The sequence below is a fragment of the Alosa alosa genome, chromosome 22, assembly GCF_017589495.1.
Source record: "Alosa alosa isolate M-15738 ecotype Scorff River chromosome 22, AALO_Geno_1.1, whole genome shotgun sequence".
In the NCBI taxonomy this organism is placed as follows: domain Eukaryota; kingdom Metazoa; phylum Chordata; class Actinopteri; order Clupeiformes; family Clupeidae; genus Alosa; species Alosa alosa.
The window spans coordinates 8,565,493-8,588,570 of record NC_063210.1 but is presented as its reverse complement, the minus strand read 5'-3'; the positions used below and the strand labels follow the sequence as shown (position 1 = coordinate 8,588,570).

General features: G+C 42.5%; 3 protein-coding genes and 1 long non-coding RNA gene across 7 annotated transcripts in view; 3 read left to right on the top strand and 1 right to left on the bottom strand.

Moving 5' to 3' along the window:
- The window catches only part of nbr1a (NBR1 autophagy cargo receptor a), a 13,168-nt gene extending 11,332 nt beyond the window's left edge, over positions 1–1,836 (top strand). For all 3 annotated transcript variants that reach the window (XM_048233942.1, XM_048233941.1, XM_048233943.1), the window contains one exon: positions 1–1,836. This exon is cut by the window's left edge and continues 673 nt beyond it. The gene's annotated coding sequence lies outside the window, so the exon portion shown is untranslated.
- Positions 1,837–2,007: 171 nt separating this feature from the next.
- On the top strand, positions 2,008–8,719 carry tmem106a (transmembrane protein 106A). Of its 2 annotated transcripts, none has more exons than XM_048233960.1 (8): positions 2,008–2,143; positions 2,910–3,098; positions 3,179–3,242; positions 3,541–3,694; positions 4,121–4,261; positions 4,362–4,405; positions 4,634–4,687; positions 7,624–8,719. In XM_048233960.1, the coding sequence occupies exons 2-8, from the start codon at positions 2,933–2,935 to the stop codon at positions 7,727–7,729; spliced, it is 729 nt and encodes a 242-aa protein (XP_048089917.1). In that variant the 5' UTR covers positions 2,008–2,143; positions 2,910–2,932; the 3' UTR covers positions 7,730–8,719. The 2 variants fall into 2 exon arrangements, with proteins under 2 accessions (XP_048089917.1, XP_048089916.1); XM_048233959.1 differs by having other exon boundaries at positions 2,009–2,143; positions 2,886–3,098.
- LOC125287892 lies at positions 8,417–9,975 on the bottom strand. The gene is made up of 5 exons (XR_007192426.1): positions 9,895–9,975; positions 9,722–9,807; positions 9,199–9,325; positions 8,883–8,959; positions 8,417–8,565 (listed from the first exon to the last, which is right to left on the bottom strand). It is a non-coding gene; the product is annotated as an uncharacterized LOC125287892 (long non-coding RNA).
- A 1,492-nt stretch (positions 9,976–11,467) lies between these two features.
- On the top strand, positions 11,468–13,945 carry arl4d (ADP-ribosylation factor-like 4D). Its single transcript, XM_048233963.1, has 2 exons — positions 11,468–11,623; positions 12,566–13,945. Exon 2 carries the CDS (start codon positions 12,700–12,702, stop codon positions 13,300–13,302), a length of 603 nt encoding a protein of 200 aa, XP_048089920.1. The 5' UTR covers positions 11,468–11,623; positions 12,566–12,699; the 3' UTR covers positions 13,303–13,945.
- Positions 13,946–23,078: the final 9,133 nt, after the last annotated feature.

The window sequence follows — 23,078 nt, the reverse complement described above, 5'->3', positions numbered from 1 at the left end:
AAAATGCCCCATACCAATAGTACTGTGTGTTTTTTCCGTCAAAGCCTATCCTGTTGGATTGTGCGTGTGTGTGTGCGTGTGGTGTGTGTGTGTGTGTGTGTGTGTCCAAAACATTACCTTAGTAAATTCTTTCAGGCCACGTATCTGTGCTAAAGAAAGGCTTCTGACAAAACAGGGTGATGAGAGAATTGGCCTCATGTGAGCTCTTGTGCTGACCTTCAGTGCCGACTCTTTCCCCTCTCCTAGTCTGCATCTGCCACAGTAGTAGGAAGTCAAGCGATACATACGTTTACAGAACTCAGACTATAAAACCTATACCTGAAGACACATTACACAATGCATAGGACACTAATGACTGTGCTGAATTTTTTGTTTTGTTGCATTTTCAATAAAATTGTGTTGCTCTCTGTAGACACTGAAGGACTTCAATGCAGAAGCATGCAATGTTAAACAAGAGAACTGTCAGTAAATTCAATTTTAAACCTTCTAGAATGTATTTGTGATATTTGCACTGTGGCAGTTTAGAATGGATCATGTTCAAGATGGCAGCATTAAAATGAGATACACTTTGCCTGCAATGTGTCACACTAAAGTTACTATAATGCAGATTTTTCCCTTGCTTGAGGTCCACCATTCCCTGTTTTCCCTGTGACCGCATAGAGTCCCTCGAACATTCCAAAGTGAAATCAAATTGCAATGAAGAGATGACACCCTTTCATGCCGTTGACCTTTATAGACATTCTCCACAATCAAATGACAGTGCATCATAGAGGGGTGTTTTGATCTATACACATTACTTTTTTTTTTTTTTTTTTTTTTTTTTTTAAGATAAGCCAATCTTGTTATGTTTTATAGTGAAAAGAATGTAGTTTACAAGAGCAGCAAAAAGTAATTAATTGCATTTGTTAAATGTATCTCCAATTTATTTTTATGCTAATCTGATGAAGTACTTTGTCTTTTTGTCTGTTTGTTTTTCCACGTCTGACCTATATGAAATCAGTGCTTTGACCATAACTGCCCATAAAGCCAGTGTCAAATCCCAGTTCTTTAACCATAAGCCTATAGATAAATCTGAGACCATACATGACTCTGCTGAGCCGACATTATTTGGAATGTGTTTTGAAAGCACGGCCCGTGCAGACACATTTTTTCTGTCTGCTCAGCTGAAGTCTCACTTCCCTTTCCACAAGAGGGGACCTGAAACATACATACAGAAATATCCCTGTGCTCTCTCTCTCTGTTTTTAAATCGTGCTTCTTGTGTTGTTGTGCACCGACAACGGGGAGGTCGGCTGTTTCTCTCTTCCTCGATTTTGCCTTTTTTCCAGAAATTAGACGTGAAATGGCATATTTGTGATGATGAATAGCCTACAGTGAAAACGTGAGCTTACATTTCTATAGATAACGTGGCTGGTCATAAGTAGAGACAGAACTTTCGTTTTTTTGGCCTAGGCCTAAAGGCGAAATGCGTTTGACAAAGTGCATCTTGTGTTTTTCATTCTGAACTTGGCACGTTTAATTGTGTTTGCCTTCTGCTTAGAGATAATGTGGTTGTCACTTGGATTCAGGCTGTGCTGTAACAGGTTCAGCAAGATAGGCCTAACAGACAGGTTGTATCAGAAAACAGAGTGTAACTGCTGTTTTTAGCTCACCAGATTATTGATGAACACTGGAGCTGGTAATGCCTCTTGTTTGTTTAATAAAAACTGGAGACCCCAAAGCTATTAACTATTCTTCAAGGAAGTCATTATATTTTTAGTAAAGCTGCTTTATGTTATATTTGCTTTACCACACTGTAAATAACTGGTTGAAGAAATAAAGTATGTCAAAACTGAAATGAATAGAGTCCTCATTTCCTTTTGTCATTTACTTATGTCATTTCCTTAGCTGGCCTACAACATAAGGAGCTTCAGAATCTTCAGAAAAGCATGTCTTACCGACCATTACCACGGCGTGGCGGTAGCTAGTGAGGCGTCCATAGGCTAGATGTTATAAAATCTAGAAAGAAGGAAGTCGTTGCGCGGCTTGCGTTTGATAATTTTGCTGTTGGTGGGCAGGTCCTCCTTTGTAGTTTGACCAAAGCAGATGTTTAACTGTGGTCTTCCTCGGAAAGTTTTGGGACATACACATGGTGATAGAGAAAGGTAAGAAACTTTTACAACATTTGGCGTCTATGCGCAGGGATTGTGTTGTTTTATAGGTTAAAGCGTTACTTTTAAAAAACGAATGATCCATGAGTCATGTTTCGATAGTGTCCTTATACCAATTATTCTTTCCAGTTTAAAGTTTGTTAACCAGTGAGAAATTAGACGCAGCCACCCGGTAGCCTAATGGAAACTAGGACTGATGTGAAATCATATGGTTTTAATTATGAATTATGCTTAGGCCTAATTAGGCCTGTTAGTCGAAGAAAAACACGTTTTAAGAGATGTCTTAAAATAGCTGTTGTATTCACAGTTCTTATCTTGAGTCTTCTTCAACTAGCCCAGTCATTGACATGTGGTAGGCTATAGTTTCCTGGGAAGGTGTTGTTAAAAAAAAAATAGGCAAAGGTATATAGCCTACACTGAATGTTTCTCTAGTTGGAATTCATCACAGTTTGCTGTGGAATCCCTTAATGAATTAACTTATAACCTGTTCCATCATTTAATGTCAACTGTGTATTTGCAAAATCTTCATGTGAATGTAGTCTCTTTAGTTTCTTTGCCCCAAATACTTTCTACATTTGCTAATGATTTGTATGATATACTGTAGTGTGTACCGAGTCAAATGTAAAATTGGCCAACTTAGAGTCAACATAGCCTAGTAATATGTAAATTAAATGCAAACATTGTGTAGAGTTGTGCACTACAGCATGATCAATTTGTCTGATATGACCACATACAGCTGGGCCTGCTTTGTCCCAATCAGACGGTGAGGGGTGTCAGTGAGTCATGGTCTCTTTAGGGCATGGATGTTCCCCCCAAGAGGACCAGGACGTCCTCGTCGGCCAGAGCAAAGACAAGCGGAGGCAGTCCAAGTGGCGGGAGTATGGCAGCATATCGGACCCTGCTGGGGACACCTGTCCTACGTGTCAAGGAATAGGACGCATCCCAAGAGGTAGGCTGGTGTGAGCTAGTTTTCGTTTTTGACAGGATTTTGACGACATGGCCCTGGCGTTCATTTGGTGTGTTCTTTAGGTCAAGAAACCCAGCTGGTCGCAGTGATCCCCTGCAGTGACCAAAGACTGAAACCGAGACACACGTAAGTCTCACTTCCACCACTGCACTAACTACCCTGGCACTGTCTCCTCTCCCTCACACTTAGGAACAATAATGTGCTTCTTACTTGGCTGGCAGGGACAAACTGCAGTCACAGTTTGTGAGCTATGGCATGCATGTGACCACATGTCTCAAAAACTCAAGGAATCTTCAATTATACATTTACCACAAGCCAAAGTCCTCCGTTCCTGTAAAGGTTGCAGCTGTCCAGTCATGTAGTTAACTCATGCATAGCTTACATCTTATTTGCTGGTGTTGAGATGTCGCTGTTTCCTTCACAGAAAGCTGTACGTGACCATATCGGTGGCGGTGTGCCTCTTGACCTGCGCGTTGATCCTATTCTTCCTCTTCCCTCGAAGCATGACTTTATCTCCAGTCATCAACAAATCTGTGATGGTGTTCTTCACTCCCAGTACAGTAGAAATGAAAGTCACTGTGAGTCATTAGCATGACCCTTTCATTGCAACAAATGCTGACCGAATAAACTAGTAGACTAGTTGACTGTACTGCAGTGATTACAACAAAACAGAAGTTAATGTATTGCAATTTTAATACAGGCACAATAAATTGTTTATGACATTTATGGTTTATACCTTTTGTGAAGGACATGTTTTAGGTTTTGAAGGACATGTTTAGACTTTATGCACAAGATGTTTTATCAACATGTCCTTCAGAGTATTTTTGATAATTTGACGCCCATTTGTCACAATAGCAGTACTAACTGTGAATATGATTGAACGTTTCTCATTTCCATCAAATTTGAATACAAACCATGCCACACCCATTGTCAGTTGTTCCGCATATTGCCTTAAAGAACATACAGTTTGACCTGTACACATAATTTCCCTGTGTTTCTTCCAGAATGTCCTAAACATCACCAATGAAAACTTTGTGAGTGTTCAGGCTCATGACATGGATCTGCAGGCTTTGATATGGGACACTGTTGTGGGCAAGATAAAAATCTCCAACGTGACCACAGTGCGTCCACGCTCTCAAAAATCAGTAAGTCTGAGTGTCGCGTTTCCCGACTGTCAAACGAGGAATGTGATAATCGCGTTGTATTTGAATTTGTGAACGCCTCTTTCTCCTCTGACTTGTCTAGATCACTGTCGAGGTTCCAATATCCATAGAGGACGTTGGCCTAAAGTAAGTCTTATTTTCATGTGAGGTGCATTTTCATGCTCATTCAAGTCATAGCTTCGTCTTGGCAGAATATGCCAGTTTTTTTTCTTGTCTTCTCAATGGAATAAACCCATTTGTTTAAAACACCCTTCACCTTTAATTTGCATATTGGGGTCAGGACCAGATACATTCTTGTTAAGTCTTAAGCTCGTATTTTACTTTGAATTAAGTATGCTACCTTTCTATCCACAGTGGTTACTGCAAGTCCAGCTCTTATCGAATCCACACCTTATTCCTTCACTTGCAGTGAGTATTGTGCCATATCATATTTTGCTTACAACCTAAAGGAAAGCAATTCCCTCTCTCTCTCACGCACACACAGTGAGCTTTTTGCTGACATGGTTTTCCTTGCCCCAGAGACCTTTGCCCTGGACGCTTTACATTGACCCATAAATCTATAGGTTCAGGAGAGGAGGAGTGTTTTAGAGTGATTCCAGTCACACATTTATTGAGATATTTTTAGCATGATTGTTTCATTGTTATTGTCCATAAGGACTGCCCAATGGATGTTTTTTCAGTATACATTACCCAACTTAACCTAAAATAAAATCATTTTATTGCAAATTTAGCATAGTATTATTTAGCCAACTAATGGTGAGACTTACACAAATCCCCTGTTTTAAAAGAGTACCAAGGTATGGGAGCCCTAACCCTAACCCTAGGAACATAGGGCTGTGGGAACATAGGGCTGTGGGAACATAGGGCCTAATTTTCAGTGGGAAAAAAATTCTTAGGGCTGTGGGAACATAAGGGCTGACCCCGCCTATACACAGCGCCCTCCTCATTTACGCACCCCTGGTAAAGTGGACTAAAAACAGGTATTGAAAAAATTCATTTTTTGGTGATCATAATCTTACAATGAAAACCATTAGAAAAAATCCAACCTTGAAGGGAAGCAAATTTATCCCGAGAAAAGGGTACATATAATCTAATAAAGAAATTAATATTTAACAAAAACACATATGCCAAAATTAGTGGCACCCCAAGATAATCTTTTTAAAAAGTGTCTGTGAACTTTCAGCAATAATCCATGACTTTCTTTTTCACTATAGTATGAAAATAAAGTGACACAAAGGTCAAATCCCTTAGTCATTTTTCAGCATGGGAAAGGCAAGAGAATACAGTATGCTAAACTCAAATAAAAGCAAAGTGCGTTGACCTTTGTAAATCAGGGAATGGCTATAAAAAGTAAGTCAAAAATGCCCGAATAGGTTTTTAACAGCTTCTACTTTCCATATGGTGCTTGAACTTCTAGCTGCATTGCATGTATGCGTCATGCGTTAAATTCACAGGGCAGTAAGTAGTTGGTTCACCCTTTATCTTCTCTGCTCTCTGGATGTTCCTGTTTGTCAGTGAAATACCTCTTTGTTGTGTTTTTCTATGCTTTGTATCTTGCCTAAAAATCCAAACCCCTTCGTAAAATGTAGTTTGACTTGACATTTACAGTTAAAACAATAATTAAAAATGTCCAATCAACTGGAAATGTGACAAACTTGCTTGAACAAAGAACCAGTGCCGCCGCTCCCACCACGCGCATCACGCACTGTGCAAAGGGCACCAACATTTAGCCAATAAGTAGCTTTACTGCAAACCGCGTTTCACTCTTCCTCCAGAACGTTTACAATGACAAAATGCACCAACACTATGTTAGATGCAAGGATGATGACTTCTTCCTCTCAATCTCCACCATGTGGCAGATCTAACTTGACTTTCTTACTCCACTTAATTGGGAACGCATCTTGTGCGCGCATGAGAGAGGAAAAAGAGAGTGGCAGATTTCAGCTGGCTTGTCATTGTGTATCTCCTTTTTAATATACAAAACTCATGGAAAGGAAATCATGAAGGCAACAAAGACGAAGCTACAGGAGGTTGCGACTTGTGAGGTCATTTGGTTCCCACTACTGACCATTTTTAAACTCAGATTGGGGAGAGGGCTCCACAAAGCAATTACTGAAATGGCCAGCAGCGGCTCTGCAAAGACCCATGTTTATCTTGCCCCCACGTACAGTGAGGAGGATGGTGAGTGAGGCAAAAAATAAATCCATAAGAATCACTAAGAGAGTTACAGTATCATCATGGGGTCACCAAGGCAGGAGTTACTGAATGCTACAGTGACTGTCTGGAATCGTGGTCTATTGTCAGATGAAATGAAAATGGTCCTTTTTGGCAAGAAACACTTTAGGTAGGTTTGGAGTACATAGTAGAATGACTAAACTAAGTAGAGCCCCATGCCTAATGATAATTATGGTGGAGGGTCTGGGATATTGTGGGGCTGTTTTTATTCCAAAGGCCCTGGGAACCTCATTAGGGTTCATGGTGTCATAAACTCCAAGAAGAACTTCAACATATTCATTGAAAATCTGTCAATCTCTGCCAAGATACTAAAAGTGGGCCATGATTGGATTATTCAGCAGGTCAATTAACCAAAACACGTGTCCAAATCAACACAATATGGTTTATTGAACACAAAAGAAGATTACAAGCTGTTTTATTGGCAAAGGGAGGTTTAACAGAAGTATTAAATGCAGGGGTGCCAATAATTGTGGCACTTGTCTTTTTGTAAAAATATGTATTTCTTTATGAGGTGTTTTTGTTTCTCCTAATAAATTTGCTTAGCTTTTCCTTTTTTTCTTCATTGTGAGACCAAGATAGCCAAAATATGATTTTTTTTAAAATACCTCTTTTTACTACACTTTACCAAGGCTACCAATAAACGTGGAGGGCACCGTAAGTGTGTCATCATTCTGATGAGCAACACAAGACGAGGTGGTTGTGAAAAATGCGTGGTCCTCCACCACCAGTGTCCCATGGGTCAGACACTGACCCTTTTCACTTAGTGGGGATGTGGCACTGAAGGGCTGTTCAACAACAAGCCTTCAACATCCCCATTCTCCTCATAGGCTGCCTCAGCCTCAGAGTTGCATTGAGGATCCGTCCTGGGACTATGTGCCTCTTTCCTTCCGCCTCTATAAGTGCCTTTGTTCTTTAATGCCCACTGTATTTTTTTTGTGGCCTTCACAAATCATATGATGCTGTAAAGTGGTAAACCTTGAGAAGTTGTAAAATTGTAACTTCACACGTCACCTATTCTTGTAAAATTACTCTTGGTACATGCATAGAATGCATGGCTCCCAAGCTGATTTTATGCTGGCTGCCATAACACTGCGTTCTCTCTTCTACAGGATGAGTATGAAAGTGTTCTATCTGGGTCACTCCGAACAGCTTTCCATTGACACATTTCAGTACATTGACTGTGGAACCAACAGCACGGTCCCTCACCTGACTTGAGAGGCTGACCAGTAGGGTTTGTGGCGAAAAGATTGCTAATGGCTGGTTTATCCATTGGCTATATTAAAAAAAAACCAGAACACTGTGAAGAAGGAATTCACCCTTCTGATATTACAACAGCATTACTGCTGTGGGTGTTGCCAGTTGTATTTCACAGCTTTCTTCCACTTTATTATACTGTTGACAGCTGTGAGATACAGAGATTTCTGTTATGCATCAAAGATAAAACAATATTGTTCATTAATACAATGTTAAGGGCCGTTCAAACCAGGAACGATAAATATAAAGATAACTATAACGATAAAAGCATCCACACTGACCAATGATGAGTAAAGTCGTTGATGAATGTGATGGATTCTGATTGGCTGAAAGCTTTTTATCATTCTCAAAATAGCTCTGAAAGTGATCCTCAACAATATCGTTATTCATGTCGTTATTGTTATAGTTTATGGGTGGATGTCGTCATTCATTTTAGCTAAGATGATAACGCTAAAAAAGTATCATTTCAGTTTTCGTTCTTGGTGTGAACGGCCCTTTAGACAGTTGACTCCAAACAATCCTACCAAATAGAATGTTGAAACAAAATTTTACAAGAGGGAAAAAAGAAAAAAAGGGCTGTGGTCACTGGCATAGAATACTAGTTATATACAGTTCACTTTCTCTCAATTCTACGAATGAGACAGAAGAGAAGGTTTTGATTTTATTTGTCTTAATTGTTGCCTGCTGATGCCATTTGATGGACAAGTTGGAGGGCTTGAAAGGATGGAATGTTGCTCTCAGAGTAGAGTGAAAGTTGAACTACTCGGATGTCACCACTGCTGGGCATACTGTATGGACTGGAAGACACAAAACCGTCACTGAGTACTTGGTCATGGAGGAAGAGTTTCGGTGTCAGTATGTTTTTGTAAGGTATTTGTTGCCTATTGTGTTTGCGCACTTTATCTGAATGTCCAGTGTTTTTCTGAATAAATATCTTTCGATTGTGATTAATTTATGAGCGTGTGAATTGTGAAATGTCACAGTAAAGTATGTATATAATTTCTAACACCTAGAATACATGGTTGTCAGTGCTATGGTTTTGTCATAAAGTTAATTCTCATAGAAACACCAGGTCAGTATTTTTTTATATGCTGAGCAAAAATGAAAGGCTTACAGTGTATCTATTCTCAATCTTGGCACTGTAGCCTTTTCTTTTAGCATTTGTGGTGGTAGAATTATTCTCGCTGAAGTCTGTAGGGGGGAAAAAACAAAGTTTTATTTAGTTTTTACCCCATTCTTCCCAATACAGCTAAGACACATAGATGGAAAACTCCATGTACCACATTCTAAGTAACAGTTTAATCCCAACATTTACAAGTATTTGACAGATTTTCCATTTGTACAGTGGTTTACCATCTTCAATTACCAATTTAGGTATACAAATTCCGAATGAGCATTTTTATGTAAGAGGAATGCAAAATCTAAAGAACCTGTAATCCTGTGACTGGTTTCCTCATCACCTGGCATGGCAAGAGGATTTGACTGATCTGGTACAACAGGCTGTTCAGGTCGGCTTTCCTTTGCTGTCTTCTGTTCAGGATTTTGGTTTTCCTTGGTCTGGTTGAGTGTTTCAAGAGAATGATAATATGCTTAAAATTACAGTGATCATAACATCATGATGTGTGTGTGTGTGTGTTGGTGCCGTCTTTGCCACCAACAATGATGTATCTACTTGGGGAAAATCAGGAGTCTGACTTTCACAGACAGACAAGGTAACTAAAGATTATGAATGGCATTGCCCTTTGTTAATGTCACTGAAAGGTCATTATGTTTTCAATATAGCAATATTGAAGCAAAGGCAAAACATACTCTTCAGTCTTTATATGTGATCAAAATCACAAGGCAAAGATTCAAAAGATAAAACAATAATGTTACATTTAATAACCTATAGTACTGTATTAGTCACACAAGATTATTGTCTATTAAGTTAAAAAATAGAAAACAAGGGCTTACCTTCTTCGTATGGGTGCACAACCTGTGAGCCAGAACAAACTGCCGCCGCCGTGCCTCCCAATGCATTGCTGACATTCTGCACTGCCCTGTGTTTTAATGATAAAAGATTAACAAATCAACAACAATCCATGCTAGCCTTGGAAACAACAAATGAAAGACAAATACCACCATACCTGCCCTAATAGAAATCCTCTGCGGTGAACCACTCAACCACCAAAGCCTGTTCTGTGGTGGACCTAGTCACACAATTTATGTTTGTCTAGAGCTTCTGTGATGCAATAATAGTGCTTTGATCATAATGGATAGATACACACAAAAGTTTGCACAATCTCAGAGAAAGAAGAAATTTTATTTTGTTGATGTTTATGGAATTTGTCCAAAGCGACTTACAAAAATACAAAATTACAATAATTTAAAACAATAGTTTTGAAAAGTTGGTAAGCCTACATTAAGGAAAATAGTAATAATAACAACAATGTCAACACAATATCAATCAAATAATGGAAATCAACAAATGCCACATACATGCTTACCACAATTCATAAGAACCATAAGAATGAGACCCTTTAGACCCTTTTTGAAAGACCCAAAACTATCACAGGAACGCAGAGCACTGGGCAACTCATTCCATCAATGAGGAACCACTGATGAAAAGAGTCTTGAATTTGACCTCCTAGCGTTTATGGCTGGTCGACACAACATACGCTCATCAGAGGTCCGCCGTGGGCGATTGGGGATTCCCAGCAATCAAGAAAAAAAAATCTCAGTTCTTTTAGTGAGAAGAGAATTTACTCAAAAAATGTCCTTAATTTCTCAAATTCTAGCAGCTGGTGGTGATTCCCTAGCACAGTGTTTTTCATCCACTGTGCCGGGGCACACTAGTGTGCCGTGAGAGATCATCAGGTGTGCCGCAGAAAATTACCCAAATGTCACTCACTGGTCCAGAAAAGCAACTGTTGCATCAAAGAATTTATAACCACATGCTCTCATTGATTGTATGATTGCACTATTTGTGGAATGCAGACATTGTACAACGGGGGCCCCATATCCAGTATTCACAGAATCATCACACATCCAGTTCATAACAACAATTAAATTAGATATAGTCACCAAATGAAACAGAGGGCGCTTGTTTTATTGAGCAGGTCTTGCATAGAATCCATAATAAGGCCATATCTGTGTATTATTTGAAATTTTAGGCTATGGTATGTTTATTTTTTCTTCACACAGGATGTTAGTGTGCCGTGGGACATTTTAAGTGTCAAAAGTGTGCCGTGGCACAAAAAAGGTTGAAAAACACTGCCCTAGCAGAAGCATCAAATGACCACGCGATGGCAGCCTCGCATCGACACCATCAGACTTCTCTCAGTCTACAAGGTTTTGGTTTGGAGAAAGAAAATAATGACCAATATATTTAACACCAAAGGTCTCGGTGAATACTTAACACCTGCTAAGTTACCTGACAACGAATATGGGCCTAACAATGCTATTTTAAGTCTCAGCAAGAGCCTTTGGGAATGTATCCACGCGTCAGGCCTACGTAAAAATGGAATACAATTTGTAAAGACAAAAAAATGAATTATACATGGATAGTTTCGTGGCCCAAGGACTGTAATGAAAGTCGAGAACTTTTGATATTTGATGAACGCTAGGACTATGGCGCACCAGCAGAGCGCGCGGTAGAGAGGGAATTGGAGCATGCAAGTGACGTCAGCATAGGGGTTGTTATTCTCTGTCTTCTTGAGCAAACTGCATTTAGTTTACTGTCTCAGTAGGGGACAGTGGACGTGGTTGTCCCTTATCACGGCAAAAATGATCTGCTTTTTAGTGGCACTGGCATAACTGGATATTCCATCTTCTCTTCTGGAAAATGCTACCATAGACGGAGTAAATCGCGTTGAGGTAAACAGTCCGTTTTGGACAATCATAGGGTATTTTACGGCACATGAAAGCGCAATTGGGTACTGCGGTATTCATAAGGTTATCAGTGCTGGAGAACTGATACACGGGAAAAACTGAAATTTAAAATAGGCTAGACTGTAAACCTATTGTATGACGTGTTAAATTACTCTTACTTCTTTAGGTTTACTGTGTGTTAGTAATTACTATTTATATGCTGTAGCGTTGGGGTTTAGGTTAACTTCAAAAAGAGAGCTGAACATATGTCAGGTGGACCAAACATAAACGCACGAATACTACTGCATTTTTAACCCTTAGAAAATATGGAAGTGAATTGGTTAGTTTTCAATGCATCTCAATATGTAAGCGATATTGTTTGTTTTGTTGTCCTCGTTGTTATTCAAGCGAATCGTCTGCATGCCTGGAATACAGCGCCAAAACAACCGGATTATATTTTCAGATAATCTGCCCTATAGCAGGTTGCACTGGAACTGGAAGGGCATAGGCTATAGCCTACTACATTTCATTCACAGCATTTCTAACTTGAGATCCATGCACTCCCTTTAGAAATCCATTTCGATTTAGCCATCTTAAGAGGATTAGGAGGAGCAAATAGGCAACGAGAACAACCACAGACACCCAATTATATAAATCTTGGACTAAATCGCCAATCATAGGCTAACCTACAATTTAAGGAAAACAAAAATATCTGCGATTTTCAATTTCTACACTGAATATAGTGTTGCTTTACTTTGTAATTCCATGAAAATAGCTCTTCCACTTAAAAAGTGTAATTTCAAAATAATTGCTTTAGAGTTTGTGCTCAGTTCCTTAATAGTCCATTAAATGAATTGTGTATTGCTGAACTGTAATGTTTGCTGAGAATGTGAGTATTTTCCAGTAATCAGTGATTCTGACCAGTTGTTTTGTTTGTGCTTTGATAAGGTTCATGGTGAATCCGGTGCTGGTGCCCTCCTGTCTCCCTTGTGTACCTTTGAAGTAGGTGCAAATGCCAAACACTTAGAGCAACAAAGACAAGTCTGCTGTCTCACTGAAGCGGGTGAGAAAACCAAGTTGCCATGGGAAACCAGTTGACCGAGATTGCCCCCAACACACCGTTCCTGCCTAACTTCCAGTCCTTGCACGTGGTGGTGATTGGACTGGACTCGGCTGGCAAGACCTCCCTTCTCTACAGGCTCAAGCTGAAGGAGTTTGTAAAGACCATCCCCACCAAGGGTTTCAACACGGAGAAGATCAAAGTGGCGGTGGGCAACAGCCGGGCGATCACCTTCCAGGTGTGGGACGTGGGCGGCCAGGAGAAACTCCGTCCACTCTGGAAGTCCTACACGCGTCGCACGGACGGCATGGTGTTCGTGGTGGACTCCACCGAGGCAGAGCGCATGGAGGAGGCCAAGGTGGAGCTGCACAAGATCACGCGCACGTCCGAGAACCAGGGTGTGCCCGTGCTCGTGCTGGCCAACAAACAGGACCTACCGGCCGCGCTGGCCACCTCGGAGGTGGAGAAGGTGCTGGCCGTGCACGAACTGAGCGCCTCCACGCTGCACCATGTGCAGGGCTGCAGCGCGGTGGACGGTCAGGGCCTTCAGACGGGCCTGGAGAAACTCTACGAGATGATCCTCAAGCGCAAGAAGATGGTCAAGCATAGTAAGAAAAAGAGATGAGCGGTCTCCTTTTTTGGCGAAAAAGAAGGAGGGGTGGTCACCTCATTGACCAACACACTCCTCTTAACCCGAACAACCTCCAGTGAGAGGGGTTCATCCATTGAAGGAGGATTCTGTGGGGCAAATCCCTGGACAAAGGAACTATCCCAGATGGCCCAGGGGTCAGGAGAGAATGGATTTGACCTTTATGTGTCACAGAGTATTGAACTGCTTCCTCATTACCTAGTGTTTTTGCTCTGCGGCTGCCCCTTCTGTATCTGAGGAAAATGTGATACCTATGATAGGCTCTAGCATCAGCAGGATCGTAAAGCCCTTGAAGTCTGTTATGCCTTTCTTTTCTTTCCTCCAGCAAGATTGCTGTATGTAGACCCATAGCTTTGGCAACACATAGGTTTCTTTTGTCAGCTGCTCCTCACAGAGATGCCTGTTTTCAGTTGTTATTAGCCCAACTGCCTTGGCTGGTATTAAAAAAAGGCCATATAAGTGTTATGTTTTGGTAGTTGTGGAATAAACAGTTCAAGTGAAATCCCTTCACGTCACTAAAAAGACAGATTATAGTTGGAAAAAAAGGACTGTTTTTACATGCTGTACATAGTTTTTGTAATGCTAAGGAATGAATAAATTATCAAGGACTTTGACACAAGACACAATGTATCTATAGCCAAATCTGTTCTATCTCTACCTTTGTACCACCACAATTGCTCAATTTTGTTATTCTAAAATCCAACCAAGGAGAAGTAAAACAGGCTTGCTGAACTAAATCACTGACTATGAAGCAATGTCTTGTGACATGTTCTCATGGTCTCAGTCCTCCTTCAAACAAGGCAGAGCTTTTTCTGCCACCACATTAATGGAAGCCCCCTTTGGCTATGAATCCTACCCTGGTTAGCATGTATGTATAACAGGTATAGGATTACTGGAGTACACGGTCCTCCCTGGGGGTGATGAAACACAACTATGTTCAAATGGCCCTTTGAAGCTATTTATAGATGCACTCCTGTTTCTTCAGATGATACAGTCAATGCCCGGGCCGCATAGATGCCCTGCAGTAAACCTGCCATACAAAATGCCACTTTTATGTGTGGCTATCTGAGACATAATCGTTTAGACAACATCATACAAAAAAATCTTGAAGTGAGCACATCAAAGGTCTATGCAACGTAGTAAACACAACGATTGTGAAGAGCTGGACATGTAGCGTCATGAACTGATGTGTGTGTGTTTGGGGTTGGGGGTGGGGAGTTGGTTACACTGAATTGAATTGAATTGGAAACATGCATTTTTATCATTTACTTGTGTTTCCAGTGGGAATATTTGTGGAGATTGACGCACCTCGTCAGAAAAATGACATTGTGAGCATGCATATTGCTCAGCCTAAACATAAATATTAATGTGTAAAATGGAGGCCACAGTCTTGCCCTCCGGAGGGAAGGAGTTTTAGGTGTATGAGAGACTTTGGCAGAAGCCCACAAACGTGTGCACGTGTAGTGGTGTAGTCTTGTGTGTTTGGTTGCTTAGCAATAAGGTCATGATGATATTAGAGGATATTAAGCACTCATCTGTGTCCCTCACATTCCGATCAGACCAACTGCTGGCTCAGCGACTAGAGACCCCCTGCCAACAGACACACAAACACACCTACTCACATGCACACACACACACACACACACACACACACACACACACACACACACACACACACACACAGAGACAGACACAGACAAAACACACACATACAGAGAGACACACAGACAAACACAAGCAAACACACACACACACACACACACACACACACACACACACACACACTCACACATACACACACACACACACACACACACACACACACACACACACACACACACACACAGACAAACAGACAGACAGACATACACACTGTTAGAGGCACAGACACATAAATGCAAGGGCACCAAATCCTTTTACATAATTTTTGACTTTGCCAGCAAACCAGCTGCCCTTGCTGTGATTGGATTAATCAGAGATCTGGTTTTGAGTTCAGCCACACCGCTGCGAGCAGTGCACAAGAAACCCAATTGATTTATTTGGTGGAGCTTTCGGGGGAATTTACAATGTCAGGGAAACCGGGATCAGCAGTAGTATTAATACCACTCAAGCTTGGCCACAACTCAAACTCAACCATGTCCCATTATATTTCTAAAATTAAACTGATTTCCCCCAGACAAAAGAGCAAACGTAATTAGATTCCAGACTTTTATGCTCATTCCCACAATCCTCAAGCACTCACGCTATCTATTACAGGCCATCCATCCAGAATCCATCAACCCGGATGTTTGAACACTATTGGTTAAGGCTCACAGCCCTTGTGTCACTAGGCCATCAATATACAATTTGCATCTGCTCCAGACAGATAAGGCACAGCCATCCCACATTAGGCCTCTAATAGTGTCACTGATCACTCAGGGCAATACACGATTACCAACCATGCTGGAAAAGTGACACCTATCCATACAAGCCCAGGCTGTCAATATGATATGAAATCAATAGGAGTTGACCTTATGGGGGTGGAAACAATGGCAAATGGGCTTTCACAGGCCTGTGGCAGAGCTGCATGCATTCATCCCTAACCTGCCCTTTCAATGTTATCTGCCTTCAGCCTTGGGATAAGGAGGAGAGAGGCACCCTACAGAGCGGGCCAATTAAAGGAGTGAGGCCGGGCTCTAAAGCACAAAACAAACACACAAACACACAATCCACAGCTACATACACACATTCACAGCCCCATTACTGCAGCGCCCTTAAGGTTTCCCCTCCTTTTCCTTGCAAAGACAACTTGTGGTGGTGCAGTGAATTTAAACAGAGTGCTTCAAAGGGGGACTGGAGTTGAGCTGTCAGTGGCTGCGGCGTGGGTTTGCTTTGCCTCGGGAGCCTCTCTCAGTTCTTCCTTAATGGGAGTAATTAGTTCCGCTGTCTAATTACGCTCACAAACCAGGATTGTTGTCGCAACATTTTGGGACATTGCCCTGTTTGTTTGAGTAAACTCAGCTGAATTAATAGGGCTTTTGACAGATGGGATGTCAGTTGTAGCCCCACTTCATTTATGATGAGCCACGCATCAATTTATCAAGGGGACAGTTGGATTGGATTTTTGAGATATCCGTCAGTCGGTCTGAATAAATTGGCAGAATTTAGTATTATTACAAAAAGTATTTCACTTAAAGAATTGGATTACACCACTACCACAGTCACGGCAGCCTCAAAACTAGATGGGGTTGTTAGCCCTTGCTGTTATGAAATGTCTAAACTGTCTGTCTTTGGGCATTTCCTCTGTGTTTGGACAAGCACTGAGGAGGAAATTTACTACACAAGGCCGGTCTGTCCCACAAAGCACATTTCAAAGGCGCTGCTTTTCCAAACAGCAGAGATAGCATTATGTAATAAATTCCCCGGCCAATTGCAAAATGTTCTCGGTGCACATTCCTTAAATGGCTCTAGCCCCAGGAGACAGCCAAGCTTGTTCACCTCACAACTCTTTCTGTCCGGGTGAGATGAGCAGGTCAGCTGTGCAAAATGCACAGATATTAACAACACCAAAATACCTTGTTTACACTTGCAGGCAGTGCAACACACATCCATGGGCTTCCACGTTGGCACAGCCTTTGTCAAAAGCCTGTGTGTGTGTGAGTGTGTGTGTGTGTGTGTGTGTGTGTGTGTGTGAGTGTGTGTGTGTGTGTGTGTGTGTGTGTGAGTGTGAGTGTGAGTGTGTGTGTGTGTGTGTGTGTGTGTGTGTGTGTGTGTGTTTTAAATGCACCCTAATGTGAAAGCGTGTATTCATTAAAAGACGTTGGATAAACAAGCACCAGACGCTCTCGCTGTGGAATTTTTGGCTGCTGATAAAGTTGACTAATTGCCCTTGCATGGGGTCGTGCTGTAGGGGACATGGCTGGAATGCGTCTGTAGCCCCGTACTCCCCACATCCCCACTGGATGTAGACGGGACGTTCTTTTCACTGCGAAAACCGCAATGAAAAACAGCACGACCAGGGGTGATGAGCGCTCACAGGAACAACACTGATAACATCACTCACAGCGAGGAACATTTTGTCCATTTCCACTACTAAGGCTATTCAACAACCCCTAATTACAACAGAAACAAGTACCAGGAACTAATAAATGTCTGACAATTAAAGTGTGTTGGAAAGATGCAGTTTGATGCAGTTCGTGTGCATGCATTTCATTTACATTTATATAACACTAATTCAGTTTGATTTAAAGAATGGGCTTTACTGCTAACTGCTTTACTGCTAACCCACTCTTGACCTGCTACACAAAATGCAATCAATTATTTGGATATTGAATAAGACTGCAAATGAAAGTAAATTAGGCAAGTGAAGCTTTATTAGTTTTTTTGTGCAGCTTTTATGAATACAGTGTATACCTCCCCAGTTCTGCCAGCAATTGTTGGAGTTGGAGCTGGCTTCTTGACAAGACAAGAAAACCCTAGAGAAATAGAGATAGAAAGAGAGAGAGAGAGATCTTATGGGATTACGTGAGATTAAGGCAGGGAATCACATGCTGACAGGCATCCGTGGAGTCATGTCACACACATTGCAGAGTGGCTTTGCTTCAGGCCTTAGCAACAGTGGTAGCAGCAGCAGCAGCATCCTCTCCACCTCTGTTGATTTCACTGTGAATTCAGCTCAACAACACAGGGCTTTTCCAGCCTATTTGCGATCCATGGTGCCGCTGGTTGTCGCTTGATTTACTTGCTCTAACATAGGTAACAAAGGCTCAGAGTTAAAGTCATTCTCTTTCTCAACAACACAATGTTTTCTGCAAAACACACAAACACACCGAAAGCCTCGCTTGAGCTCCTCTCTGCATTTAAAAGCTATGTGCAACAACAATGTTTTTGCACTTGTGGCATTACTTTCATGTCTGCAAAAAATGATCATTAAAACTTAAAACCACATTCATTGAAAAACACTGCTGCATGAGTGTGTGTTCTTCACCGCGCACAGGGCAGCATGAACTGAATGCCCACGGGAGGTTTGAGCAGAGCCGAGTGGCACTGATGCAAGCGCTGCCTTCTGTTTACAACCGGCTCTAACTGATGTTGAGTCAGAGTTATGGCGATGGGATCTGGATTAGAGAACTCAGCTCCCCATAAAAGTTTGGAGTGCACCCCGGGTCCGGTCCCCCTTTGGCAATTTCGCTCATCACAAAGGCTGCAAAGGTGCGATGGCAGGAGCCCCCCGTTTAGAATAGCCAGGGTCTCAAATGGCCCAGGCCTTCTTATTTATCGCCACGGCAACTGTTACCAGGGGTGACCTCCCAGAGCTGAGCGAGACGCTTTAATTGCCTTTGTGATTGGCTCTTCTTTTTCATCAGGGGGTGACACAAGGGGCATTGGGGAGGTGGGGGGTGGGGTATGGATGGGGAGGGGGCACCACAATAGTGTGTCTCCGTGCTAAAGACAGTCTCATAGCATGCACCTCCACCCCCCTCCCTGTACTGTGAGCTTCCCTCCTGCAACAATGCTTGCCAAGGGCGCACACTGTTGTGCACTTTTGATGTAAAGCAGAGAGCATCAGGGTTGTTGTCAGTGAGCAGGAAAGCACTGCCGTGGGTTGCAGGGTCAGCTCGGCAGTGGAGGCCGTGGTGATTCAGCTCGGCTTTTCTGACGCTGCCTACGAATGGACGATTCCCTTTCTGTGTGTGTGTGTGTGGGGGCGGCCAGAGGGTTTTATTGCTGCCGCTCTGCAACGCCGGCCAACGCTGGGAGGCGGGGATTTGTTCGACCAGCAATATTTTCCCCGTGGCCCATAAAGCTGCCACTGACGACTGATATAAGGAGAGGGGGACTCTGGGCTGCATGTCCAGGAGGGGCTGGGCTGGGCTTGGCAGGACCAGGAGCGGAGAGGAGAAGAGAGGAGAGAAGAGAAGAGGAGTCCCAGGGTGAAAGGGGCTCGGCTCATAAATCCATTGAGCTTATTCAAAGGGGACACGCAGCGACGCTAACAGTGGCCCAGTCCCACTCTCTTTGCTATTCTTTCTTTCTTTCATTCTCTCTTTCCTCTATTCTCTCTTTCTTTCAAGACTCACTCTGAGCTCAGAGCCACTGGGGCTCTAAAACCACAGAGCCCTCTGTATTCCACTGTTAAAGTTGGCAGACACCAATCGATGCTCTCTAAAAGTGTGAGCATTTCTCTTGCCTGGCGTCAACATCAAAAGGCTATGATGCATCCCTTGGCTTGCTTCAAACCACCCTCCAACTTCGGTTAATCACATAATTACAAGCCTCGGATTAATAATGGCAATGTTTGTCTTCAGTCGGCGAGGTGCAACTGAGCCCAGGCCAGAGTCCAGTGATTCATTTTGGTGCTTGGAGCTCCCTGCCCACACAGCCAGTGAGGTGATTGATCGGCGAGGTGGCCCTGATGAGTAGTGTGTGACTCTGCCGAATGTAAATACAGCGGCGTTAATGCCACGAGTCAGCCGTAACTCAGCTGTGGGGGCGGCACTGAGCAACGCGCATCCACTAATTCGAGTTTTAATGTGTGGATGCAACATACACACACACGCACACACACACAAACACAACACAACACAACACAACACAACACACACACACACACAAACACAAACTGACACAAAATAAAGACACAAATTTACACAACACAACTCATTTAGAAGTAGATTTAGAAATGTGCTTTTGTCTATTCTTGACACAAAAAACCCTTCCTCCGTGTTCTGTGCCAGCTTCAGATTGCCGTCTTGATAGCAGAAAGTATTTATAGATCGAATCTGGACAAAGATAGATGGCTCACACGAGCTCAGGAGTTCCCATGACAATTTGATCATTTTTCATGATAATCGACAACCACGCAGTCCGCCTTCCTTTTTTATGCCCCCTTTCCTGTTCTTTTTCAAGCTCCCTCTGAAGACACCATGCATTGAATAGGCACTCAGATTATTTGGATGCAGAGCGGTACAAAATATGACCGCCGCCCAGTCCAGCACATTTTTTCCGACTGACTAAACCTATATAGCTTCGCTGCGCGGCGGTCATAATTAGTGTCACATGTTGGTGTATGGTCACTAAATGTACACATAAATTATTTTATTGTAAGGCCCCCCATGAACGAAAGTTCACAAAACTTGGCTTGCAGTTTTGACCATGTCAGCCAGAGATATTGTAATGAAAACACCTAATTTTTTGCCTTTTAATTTTTAACTAGGTGGCGCTATACATGAAATGAGTGGTTATGGAATGGGTTGACATGGCCCCTTGAGATCAACATACAAAAAAAATGGTCCTCCTAAACCCTACGGTTCTCAAGATATTCACAGAAAACTGTGTCTGCCCCACACTCCTTTTGGGGGGTCCAGTCCAGCGGGGGGGCCACAGATCAAAACGAAAAACGATGGTTCCATGCTATCCATGTGTGGTTACATGCCCACCAAGTTTCGTGTACCCCAGTCTTTCATTGTCCCGGGAATCCTTGACGGAAATTTGGACATGCGAAAAAGAAAAAGAAAAACAATCTGACTAAAACTATATAGCTTCGCTGCGCGGCGGTCATAATTAGTGTCATAGGAAAAGAAAGAGGGTTAGAGAGAGAGAGAGAAAGAGAGAGAGAAATAGAGAGAGAGAGAGAGAGAGAGATATTGTATGCATAATTATCCATCTTTATGAACCAGATTCTCATTTCCCTGACCCTGTGGATCCTCTCATCACAGTCAAGCTCCATCAAGAGATTTCCTCGGCTGGCTCATACTTGAGAGCATTGTCTTCTTCCTTCCTTCTTAGACTGCTGCTGCTGCTGCCTCTGATCTCGTGCTTGGATTACCCAGCAACCCCATCTGGCCTGGCAGTGCTCACACGCGGCCGCCACGGAGCCGGATTAATGTGGCGTGGTGGAGAGGGAGACACACGACGGCCCCCGCATTCGCCGGGTAAAGCGGAAGTGACCCGGAATCGGATGCTATATTTGTTTGTTTTGCCGCTGTTGTCAAGCAGGGAAGGGAAAAAATACATTACCCATACTCAGCATGCTATCAAGAAACAGTAGCTTGACTTGTTTTTTTTTTATACATCACTAAAGAATTGCAAACAATAGCCTTAGGGTGCCCGGCAGTTGCACAATAAAAATAGCTCAATAAAATCAATTTGTCTTTTGATGCCGGGCTTCAGACACATGGTTGTTAGTGACCTTAAATGCAAGAGCATGTGTTTCACTAGAGACAATACTCATGCCCAAACAACACAGTATATATATATTTTTACTTTTTAAGAAGTCTACATGATCATTAAATCGTTCTTTTTTCTTCCTGGAGCCTGTGAGGCAGAAGGAGCGCGGCTGGTTTCATTAAGTTAATGAGGAGTTCAGTTCTGGCTGGGGCCCATAAAAGCAGGAATCCTCACACTCAGCACTTCTTCAGCAGCTCTTAATCAGGTAACCTCATTACAGCTTAGAGCAGCTTTGCAATGTGGCTTAAGTCATCTCTTATGATACCAACCCAGGGAACCCTGTGGAGGGGCATGCTGGGTGAGAAATCTGCCTCTTCATCCATAACTGTGAACGATTCATACTATTTTATATGATAAGTTGTGTGTGGAGTCACTGAGCTCGGGGACTAGAATTCCTGGCTCTTATTCCAATTAAAAATATATTACAGAAAAGTCAATTAATTGGTGAGGTGTTGCCTGACTGACGGGTTGCTGTGCAAGGGAGTATTTGGATTATGCCATGTGGATTATGAATGACCCGCTGATTACATCAAATCAAAGCAAGGTGCTTGTGTTTATTTCATTTATGCGTATGCTTCACTAAATACATTCACCAATACATTCAATTCATACACACATTCATTTCATACACACCAATACATTCATTTCATACATACATTTTTCTTTCCTTACTATTAAATCAAAACTGATCATCATAATTACATATTTTTCTGCTCAGAATCTTGAACAGAATTGGTAATACAACATAACTCCCACCTGCTACAAGTGTGCGGCACACTTTTCCACATATTGACCAATTATATTGAGTGCCCATAATTCTCCACCTGCCACTGCAGTTGGGTCAGATCCACGGCTCCCCTCATTACCACCCACAGTGTATTGTCAGTACTTTCCATCAGAGAGCCTATCAAATGGCTCCTTCAAATGTAGTTGGGTTTATCCTTTGCTCTCTATATTGCCTTGTGTGTGTGGGTGTGTATGTTTGTGTGGGTGCATGCAGGGCAGTGGTAAACGTGCGGATGAATGCTCTCTCTCTCTCTTTCTTTCTTTCTCTCTCTCTCTCTCTCTCTCTCTCAGGAGCCCATCATTTCAGTCTGTGCGGTGAAGAGTGTGGCCTCACAGCCGTACAGTATGTCAAGTCCGCCTTCATTGCCCAACCAGTCGTGCGGGGCGGGTAAATAGGGCCGTGCGAGGCGGGGAGCGGAGGGGGGGGGCACTGGGGCACGTGCGAACGGAGACCCACGTGAGCAAGCTCGCTCATGTGGCAAAGCCCAGCAACAGCCAAGGGAGAAAAGTCTCACCATCGCTCTCTGTATAACTCTCTATCAGTCTTTCTTTCTGTATCCTTAACTCTCTATCTTTCTTTCTCTCTTTCACTTTCTCACTCACTTGGTCTGCCCGTTTTCCAAATAACTCTGTCTGTCTTTCTCTCTCACTCACTCACTTATTATACCTTCATGCTCACTCACTCAGTCTGCCTGTTTTCCGTATGACTCTGTCTTTCTTTCTTTCTCTCTCTCTCACTATCTCCCACTCCTCTTCTT

Coding starts and splice junctions, on each gene's coding strand:
- tmem106a (XM_048233960.1), top strand. CDS start 2,933: ATGGTCTCTTTAGGGCATGGATGTTCCCCCCAAGAGGACCAGGACGTC. Junction 3,243..3,540: donor AGACTGAAACCGAGACACAC/GTAAGTCTCACT, acceptor TTTCCTTCACAG/AAAGCTGTACGTGACCATAT. Junction 4,262..4,361: donor GTCCACGCTCTCAAAAATCA/GTAAGTCTGAGT, acceptor TGACTTGTCTAG/ATCACTGTCGAGGTTCCAAT.
- arl4d (XM_048233963.1), top strand. CDS start 12,700: ATGGGAAACCAGTTGACCGAGATTGCCCCCAACACACCGTTCCTGCCT.